Source organism: Sardina pilchardus, chromosome 8 (genome assembly GCF_963854185.1).
Source record: "Sardina pilchardus chromosome 8, fSarPil1.1, whole genome shotgun sequence".
In the NCBI taxonomy this organism is placed as follows: Eukaryota; Metazoa; Chordata; class Actinopteri; order Clupeiformes; family Clupeidae; genus Sardina; species Sardina pilchardus.
This window is the reverse complement of record NC_085001.1, coordinates 30,502,418-30,512,417: the sequence shown is the minus strand read 5'-3', so window position 1 is coordinate 30,512,417 and position 10,000 is coordinate 30,502,418. Positions and strand designations below refer to the sequence as shown.

General features: G+C 41.6%; 2 protein-coding genes across 5 annotated transcripts in view; one reads left to right on the top strand and one right to left on the bottom strand.

Moving 5' to 3' along the window:
• LOC134089193 (ras-specific guanine nucleotide-releasing factor RalGPS1) overlaps nt 1–10,000 on the bottom strand; it is a 175,439-nt gene that overhangs the window by 92,169 nt on the left and 73,270 nt on the right. The window lies entirely within an intron of this gene.
• LOC134089192 (angiopoietin-related protein 2-like) overlaps nt 1–10,000 on the top strand; it is a 30,052-nt gene that overhangs the window by 9,793 nt on the left and 10,259 nt on the right. Inside the window, exon 2 of one of the 2 annotated variants that reach the window (XM_062543547.1) lies at nt 3,412–4,393. In XM_062543547.1, coding sequence (XP_062399531.1) covers nt 3,460–4,393 — 934 coding nt within the window. In that variant the 5' untranslated portion in view covers nt 3,412–3,459. Of the gene's footprint in view, nt 1–3,408; nt 4,394–10,000 lie in introns of both variants that reach the window. The other variant, XM_062543546.1, reaches the window with a different exon arrangement.

Genomic DNA, 10,000 nt, shown 5'->3' with positions numbered 1-10,000 from the left:
AAACGATGACGCGTTCGATTGTGTCGTGTGTCAATTCCATTTCACGTGTGTGCAGCATCATGCTACACACCTGTCTGATATAGTGCGATTCATTTTTAAATATTTCGCATACTATTTCGTGCTCACCTCACGCAGATTCAGCAGCCAAGTAGTCTCACCCTGTGACACCAGCAACTAACTGGCGCCAAGCAACATAGCGTAACCGTAACCAGCATGCCAGCAAATCTTGCGAACATATGCGTACTCTATGGATTATAACATGTTGGATTAAGTCATTCATTTCCAAACCTAGAGGATTTTACAAGTATTAATATAAGGTAGGCTGTGTGTTTGCTATTCTGGCCGCTGTGCATGATTAATTACAGTGTCTGAGAAGTAGCAACTAGCACGTTATAAATTGATATAAGTTTTGTCTATGGGTCTCGTCAGTTTTGCCACGACAGAGTAATAATGCAGTTTGCATTGAAACGCGCTGTGTTTGCTCTGCTACCTTTCTGCTAACACTTTCATACAGTCCCCTCTCGACCTTTTCAGTTTTATGGCCTTATGTGCAAACTAACACAAGCTGGGACATGACATTGTCCGTGAACACAACTGGATACCGCACTTAGCCTAGCCAACATCACGGCATAGCTATAGGCTATTCCTTTATTAAAATGTAGTCTATGAATAAAATTATTATTGATTGGATGTAAGATCGCAGGATATGTGGACACAAGGCATTCTGAGCCACCTGTTCACTAAGCCATTTTTACTAAAATCACAAAACAGCTCTGATGTTTTACAGTCATGGGTGTGTACTTCTAACATCCACCGCATAGCCATTATTGACGTGGGTGTAAATGCTGGTGTTGAAATAAAGTTTTGATTTATTTTAGCCACGTTGCCCTTACTTCGGTTTTCAGTGTAGCTGCTAGCCTTCCGTAGATTTTAAATTGACCCCAAATCTGCTAAATCTCTCGGATATTCTATTGAACTTTGACAGGGAATGGGATGCTGTTGGCCTGGCATGCAACGCCGATTTGCACACAGACAGTAGCCGACCATGAAGTGTTAGTGGCAGATTTTTGTACATTTAAATGTTTAACTTAGGATGACTGCATGACATATAGGGTTTCCCCCCCATCGCTTTAGGCGCGGCCTTGACAGTAGCCTACAACACCTTCCGCATAGAGAGCCGAAGTCCCGCCCCTTCCGATTGCCTCCATGGGACCTATCTTTGGATTTTTTTATAATGGCAGTCAATGGAGAAAGATAAATTATTTTCTGGTCCCGATTGTCTTGTGCCTTGAATTACCCATATGATGTTTGTCAATTTTAATGACAATTTTTCACGTAAAGACATTTGAAAAGTATGTCGTAACTAGTGAATTACAACAGTGTGAAAGATCGTGTTTCCAACGACTACAAACACATCAGTCGCGTTAGTGACGTTACACCAATTCACAGCCAAGGGCGCCAGCAACAGGTCTTATTTGAGCTTCCCCCTTGCCGATGAAAATATCAAGAGTCAGAGGATTAAACTCATCAGATAAGTTGTATTTCATGCATAGACTGTACAAACACTACTGTTAAGTGACTTAGCTGACAGCAAGATGTAACCGTTAACTAGCATATAATAGCTAGCTAACTAGCCAGCCTCTCGTTTGCTAGTTGGTGACGTGCATTGTTTGAGACGAGATATGTAGTCCACTGAACGGATTCGCACAAAACTTACATAACTTTTAAAGTCTAACTTAAAACAGAACTTTATTAATGTGAAAAATTATCTTTTAAATTCCCACACATCATATGTGAAATGCACGGTCCAACTCGAACGGGACCAAAAAATAATTGTTATCTCTCCATTGACTCCCATGCATAAAAAATCGTGAAATAGGTCCCATAGCCCGGAAGTAGAAGGGCGGGACTTCGGCTCTATACGTCCCCGGAAAATAAATAAATAGACAGCAAAGACCAAAGACAGCAGTTTTCATTGATATAAGTCCATTCTTCTCTGTCTCATTATTCGCGGACTAAGTGGAGCTAAATTAAGTTATTATTTTGCTGTCACTTCGTCTGTTTTATGGCCTAGAATGTTGTATTTGGTATATGGCTAGATCTAGCTCTCCTCTTTTATCTGACATGCAAGCCTTATTTTTTGACAGAGAAGTAGCCTAACAGAGAAGAATGGGTGTGTTTTTTGACGCACTTTGCGTCCGTCGGGCTTATAGGGTCCGTTAAATTGACTTGAAACAGGATTTGTAAACTGTCGGAATGGGGGTAGGCTACTAAAATGTGTATTGGCAGCATGTCGAAAATAGAGGCATGTTTAAATGGAAGCATGTCGTAGTGGTGGCATGTCTGAGTGGCAGCATGTAACCGAATCAACAGTGAACAAAATCTAGCAAGTAGATCTTTTTAAATGTGGGACTCAGCGCTCAACGCCAAGGCCCGCCTTACGTTGCTTCTCATTGGTTTATATTGCGTTTTGGCTTCCGCGGTTGGTTAGATTTAGGCACAAAAGACTGATGGATTCGTTATTGCGGTCAGTCAATCAGAGTTGCTCGAACTACGGCAAGGCAAGACAAGGACCAAAGTTTATTATCCTGAAAATAATACTGAAAGGGGAAAATAAGTGTGAGAAATGTATGGCGTGTTGTGTGAGAATGGGTCAAATTGCGTGACTGTCACGCTCAGCCCTGATATAACCTAACTGACCGTTCATCTCCATCTCATATTAGTTCTTTCATACTGTGTCGTCCATTCCAACACGTTGTCAATTTGGCCAAACTGATTAACTAATACACTGGTAAACTAGCGTCTTTCCTCACCTGCCATGAACTGAAAGGGGGTAGGGCAAGGCACGCAGATGTAGCCTAGAAGTAGACGTCATTCTGTAAACATTCGTATTTGGAATAGTTTTGCATTCCAGTGTGTATGGATATATGTTTTAATCGAATGCCGTGTAAACGCGATTATTAAAACAAACGCATATCAAAATATCCGTTTTTTTCAAACTCTAGACACGTGTAAACAAGGTCTGTTGAATTCAATGAACCCGGGAATTCTTTAGAATGTTCAATTTCTAAAATTCTGCTTTAGAACGTACGCGGCGCGACGCATCAAGAAAAAAGAATAGAACTCCATTGTTTTTAACGGAGCAAAGGCATAGTAGTTCACACATTGCACATGACTTAATGAGAGGCTCTGTGGATGGAGGTACTACTGTATATTCGCTGGCTTAGATAACCAAGACCAAGACTGACCAATGCAGTCAGGTCACTAGACTGAAGTTTGGAGAGATGATAATGTGTCAGATCAGACATGATTTTAACCCACCTCTCTTTCTCTGCCTCTCTCTTCCCCTCTCATCTCTCTCTCCTTCCCTCTTTCCCTCTTTTCTCTCTCTCTCTCTTGTTGTCCCAGCAGGTGGACAGGTGTTTGTGAGAGTGCGACGGTGAGACAGCGTGAGTGACCATGGCTTTCCCCGCCGCGGCGATGCTACTACTGCTGCTGTGCAGCTGGCCAGCTCAGGGGTCGGAGGTCAACAAAGAGTCAGAGGTCAACCAGGGGGCGCAGGAGTTCGACAGCAGCGAGGGGCCGGAGGCCGAGTTCCTGTCGGCCGGCCGCGTTCGCCGCGCGCCCCCGGACCCTTCCGCCGCCGCCGCCGCGTCCGAGAAGTGCTCGTACACGTTCATCGTGCCGCAGCGCAAAGTGACCGGCGCCATCTGCGTCAACTCGCGCGAGTCGGACACTTCGCCGGGCGCGGTCGGCGCCCGCGTGCACAAGCAGGAGCTGGAGACGCTCGGCGGCGAGCTGCACAAGCAGAAGCGGCAGATCGAGACGCTGCAGCAGCTGGTGGAGGTGGACGGCGGCGTGGTCAACGAGGTCAAGCTGCTGCGCAAGGAGAGCCGCAACATGAACTCGCGCGTCACGCAGCTCTACATGCAGCTGCTGCACGAGATCATCCGCAAGCGGGACAACGCGCTGGAGCTGGCCCAGCTGGAGAACCGCATCCTCAACCAGACCTCGGAGATGCTGCAGCTGGGCACGCGCTACAGGGACCTGGAGCACAAGTACCAGCACCTGGCCGCGCTGGCCAACAACCAGTCGGCGCTCATCGCCCGGCTGGAGGAGCAGTGCCAGCCGCACCAGCGCGGGCGGAGTTCGCCGGCGGCGGTGCCCGCCGCTCGCCCGGTGCCCCGAGCGCAGCCCCAGCCCCCGCCGCAGCAGCCCCCCCCGCAGCAGCCCGCCTCGCCCCCGGTCAGCAGGCCCTACCAGCCGCCCACGTACGGCCGCAACAACCAGATCACCAACGAGATCCAGAGCGACCAGAACTCCAAGGTGCCGCCGCCGCTACCCACCATGCCCAGCGGCACGCACAGCCCGTCCACCACCGACAAGCCCTCAGGTGAGTCGCCATGGAGACACACACTACCAGGGGTCAGAACCCAACAGTAGAATAGATAGAACCCACCAAAACAGAGCCCATCAGAACCGAATTCCACAGGCCCATCCAGTTAGATAGAGAACCTTCAGATAAAGTTTTTAGGCCATTAGTGGACACAGGGGTGCTTGCTGAGACAGGAGTGTATTTGTGTGTGCATTGATCAAAGTAATCAGAAGTGTTTTCTAATAGCTTTGTGTGTGTGTGTGTGCCTCAGGTGTGTTTGTTGAAAGCTCTGTGTACATAATGTGGTGTGTCAGCCCTCAGCTACGTTTGACAAGGTGTGTGTGTGTGTGTGTGTGTGTGTGTGTGTGTGTGTGTGTGTGTGTGTGTGTGTGTGTGTCTGTGTGTGTGTTTGTGTGTGTGTGTTTGTGTGTTTGTTGTTGCTGTGGTGGAGACATGCACTACCAAGGTCAGAACCCAACAGTAGAACAGATAGAACCCACCAGAACAGAACCCATTAGAACTGAATTCCACAGGCCGGTCCAGCTGGATACAGAACCTTCAGATAGAATTTTTTAGGATTGGGCAGTAGTGGACACAGGGGTGCTTACTGAGATACTGTAGGTGTGTATTTGTGTGTGCTTTGTTCAAAGCAATCAGAAGTGTTTGCAGATAGCTTTGTGTGTGTGTGTGTGTGTGTGTGTGTGTGTGTGTGTGTGTGTGTGTTCCTCAGGTATGTTTGTTGAAAGCTCTGTGTACATAATGTGGTGTGTCAGCCCTCAGCTGCGTTTGACAAGGTGTGTGTGATTGTGTGTGTGTGTTTGTTGTTGTTGCGGTCGTTGCTACTCAGAGCTCTCTAGGGTGTTTGTTCCACTCCGTTTCCTGCTTGTGAAATCAAATCAGTTCTATTCTAGGGCATGCTGTTACACATTAACATATCTGAAAAGTCACACTGAAATGAGTGTGTGTGTGTGTGTGTGTGTGTGTGTGTGGCTGTGGCTGTGTTTGTCTAAACACAGCTGTATGAGTGTGTCTTTGTCTGTGTGTGTGTGCTCACATTAGTAATAACTAGCAGCTTGACTATCAGCTAATCACTCACCACACACTCTAAAGAGTCACTTCATCCCTCAGACCTGGTCACAAAGCACCATTCAGGTGATGACATTTACCTGTGTGTGTGTGTGTGTGTGTGTGTGTGTGTGTGTGTGTGTGTGTGTGTGTGTGTGTGTGGGTGTATATATATATTAGTGTGTATGTGAGAGAGAGAGAGAGAGAGAGAGAGAGAAAGAGAGAGAGAGAGAGAGAGAGAGAGAGAGAGAGAGAGAGAGAGAGAGTGCAGGTGTCTGTTTGTGTGTTGAGTGAGTTTAAAAGCTTTGAGTGTGTTGAGTGTGCTTAAAAGTTTTGAGTGTGTTAAAAGTGTTGAGTGTGTTTATAAGTGTTGCATGTGTTGCGTGTGCTTAAACGTGTTGAGTGTGTTTAAAAGTGTTGCGTGTGTTGAGTGTGTTTAAAAGTGTTAAGTATGTTGAGTGTGTTTAAAAGTGTTGACTGTGTTGAGTGTATCAGGGTGTTGAGCAGTCAGAGCTCCACTTTGGGAGGTGAGGCTGGACAGAATTGCAGGACAGACACAAACACCTTAAAAGGTTACACACTCAAACACTCCCAGCAGAGAGGAGCAGACAACAGCACCACAATACCAGACAGAGAGGACACAGAGATGGAGAGAGAGAGAGAGAGAATAAAGCACCCTTTGAATTTGAATTTGATAGATAGATAGAGAGAGAGAGAGAGAAAAGAGGGAAAGAGTAAAATAACAATCTACTTAAAACAGAGAGAACCAAATCAAATAATTAATGAACCTTGTGAAATGATAAAACTAAAATATATCTTTAAATGGAAAAAGGACACCAAAGACAATTATCTAAAGGCTATCAGCAATCAACATACTCAAATGTTACTCGATGTGGCTCTAAACAAAATCTACCCCCAGAATCATGACGGTACTAATACAATGGTAAATGATATTACAAAAATATTCCATCAAACAGCAATAATGAGCAATATGAAAAAACAACAATCTCCAAACATTAAAACACAATACAATAAGGAAAAATGGTTTGACCAAGATTGTAGGAATTCACGTAAAAATCTAAGAACTATTTCTAATCAAAAACACAGAGACCCTAACAATCAAGAAATACGACTTAAATATAATGAAATCCTCAAACAATACAAACAAACCCTGAAAATTAAGAAAGATCAACACACAAATAACATTCTCAAAAATATGGAAGAATCAATAAACACTAACAACTTCTGGCAAAATTGGAATACCCTTTATAAAACAAAAGACAATTTGGCTCTACAGGATGGAAACGTCTGGAAAACTCACTTTGAGAACCTATATAAAAATGTAAATGTAACCCCAACTAGATTAGAAATAGTTAAGAAACTGGAAATATTTGAAGAAAAAATCAAAGATTATCAAAACCCCCTTGATTTCCATATAACTGAACAAGAACTAATAGAAAAAATACAAAAACTCAATCTAAACAAATCGTGTGGTATCGATGGAATTTCAAATGAAATGATTAGGTATACTGATACAAAATTTAGAATGGTTCTACTCAAATTATTTAACATAATTCTTTTTACAGGTAACTTCCCTGAAACCTGGAATCAAGGCCTAATTACCCCAATATATAAAAATGGAAATAAATTTGATCCCAACAATTATAGAGGCATATGTGTTAATAGTAATCTTGGAAAATTATTTTGCTCAATCATAAACAAAAGAATTCAAAACTTTATAAAAGAACATAACATCTTAGACAACAGCCAAATTGGATTTCTACCAAAACAAAGAACATCAGATCATTTATTTACCCTGCAAACAATTATCCAGAAATACACACATCAAAACAAATCAAAAATTTACTCATGCTTTATAGATTTTGAAAAGGCATTTGATTCAGTTTGGCATGAAGGCCTATTTTTACAACTATTAAATAATGGAATCGGAGGAAAAACATTTGAAACTATAAAATCCATGTATAAAAACAACAATTGTGCAATAAAAATGGGTAACTCCAGAACAGACTTCTTCCACCAACAAAGAGGTGTTAGACAGGGATGCCCATTAAGTCCCACACTGTTCAATATATATATAAATGAATTGGCAAAACAACTAAATGACTCATCCGCTCCAGGGTTCAAATTAAAAGAATCAGAGATTAAATGTTTATTATTTGCAGATGATCTGGTAATTATGTCAAAAACTGAAGAGGGGTTACAACAATTACTAAACATATTAAATGCATTCTGTCAAACATGGGCATTAAAAATTAATATTGCAAAAACAAAAATCATGACATTCCAAAACAGATCAAGGGGCCAGGGAACAAAATCAATATTTAAACTTAACGATACCATAATTCAACACACAAATTCATACAATTATTTAGGTCTAAAAATCACGTCAACTGGAAATTTCAATCTAGCTATAAAAGAATTAAAAGATAAAGCAATGAAAGTTTTTTACACAATCAAACGAACAATAAAACATGAAATACCAATTCCAATCTGGCTAAAAATTGTAAATAATATAATTGAACCAATTGCGCTGTATGGGAGTGAGATATGGGGACCATTAAGAAATCAAGACTTTCATAACTGGGAAAAAGAAATCATAGAATCACTTCATACTCAAATTTGTAAAGGCATACTAAAAGTACATAGATCAACACCAAATAATGGAGCTAGAGCTGAATTAGGTCAATTTCCATTAATAATAAAAATCCAAAAAAGAGCAATTAAATTTTACAATCACCTCAAGTCCAGTGACCCACATTCTTACAAATATCAAGCCCTATGGTGTCAAGAACAAAATATTACAAAGAGTGCCCTCAGCCAATTAATAATACATTTAAATTCTAACACCAATTCAAATATCAACACAATAAACCACAAGAAAATCATGACACAACAAAAAGAAAAGTACATACAGCATTGGAAAAACACAATTAAAACTCAAAGTAAAATGGAAATATACCAATCATTAGAAAGAGATTATGAAATAGCTGAATATTTATACATTGTAAAAGACCCCCAGATCCGAAAACCAGTCACTAGGTACAGACTCAGTGACCACACACTAGCCATAGAAAGAGGTCGCCACAAACAGACATGGCAACCAAAAGAGGAGAGGGTATGCACATGCTGCACACAAGAAATTGAAAATGAAAAACATTTTCTTTTATATTGTAAACATTTAGAAAACATTAGATTAATATATTTCCCAAAATTTGAAAAACTAATCCCACATTTCAGAAATTTAAATAACGACATCAAAATTAAATACATATTAGGAGAATACACAACATTACTACCACTAGCGGCACGATATGTGACAGAATGCCATAAAGCAAGAGACAGCCACTGGGCAAGCCACTAAGTTTTTTTATTTTTTTTTTATTTTATTTATTTTTATTATTATTATTATTATTATTATCATTACTATTATTATCATTATGTGTGTGCTTGAGCGTGTGTGTGTGCGTGTGTGTGTGTATGAGTGAGGATGTCTTAATGTTCTTTTATAATTATTATTATTATTATCATTTTTTTTTAATTTATTTTATTATTAGTATTCTCCATAGTCCATGTCAATTGTTGCTATAATTAATTGTTGTTATAATTAATGTCTAATTATTTGATGCAATTACTGCTTTGGCAACATTGTAAAATTTTACATTCATGCCAATAAAGCTATTTGAATTTGAATTTGAATTTGAGAGAGAGAGAGAGGTAGAGAGAGAAAGAGAGAGAGGGGGTATAGATCAGACATAAAAGGTGGACATTAGAATAGAGTGATGTAGTTAAAGAGAGAGAGAAAGAGAGAGAGATAGAGAGGGAGAGAGAGGGAGGGAGAAAGAGAGAGAGAGGGAAGGAGAAAGAGAGAGTAGATGGAGGAAAAGGTCAGTAAAGAGCAGGATGCAAAGGCTCAGATGGAGAGAAGAAGAAAAGACAGAAAGCGAGAGATGTGCCAGAGAAAAACAGACAGAAAAATGAGAAAAGGAGCTGAAGGAGAGAGGGAGACCTATAGAGACACCAAGAGAGAGAGAGAGAGAGAGAGAGAGAGAGAGAGAGGGAGAGAGAGAGGTAACAATGTAAAACAGAGACAAAGGCACACACAGAGAAAAGGTGGGGGGCAGAGAGAGAGAGAGAGAGTGTGTGGGATTTAGAGAGGGTGAGAGTGAGAGAGATGGAGAAAGAGAGGCAGAGGGAGAGCAAGGGGAGAGAGAGAGGGAGAGAGAGAGAGAGAGAGAGAGAGAGAGAGAGAGAGAGAGAGAGAGAGAGAGAGAGAGAGAGAGAGAGAGAGAGAGAGAGAGAGAGAGAGATGAAAGAAATGTGTCTGGGAGTCTGAGAGTCTCGCTGGAGTGATGTCATTTGTTCCACAGCAGTAGATGGCTGTTCTCAAAGAGATGTTTCTCTCTCTCATGCACAAACACTCACACACACACACACACACACACACACACACACACACACACACACACACACACACACACACACACACACACCACACACACATACAGTACACACACACACACACACACACACACACACACA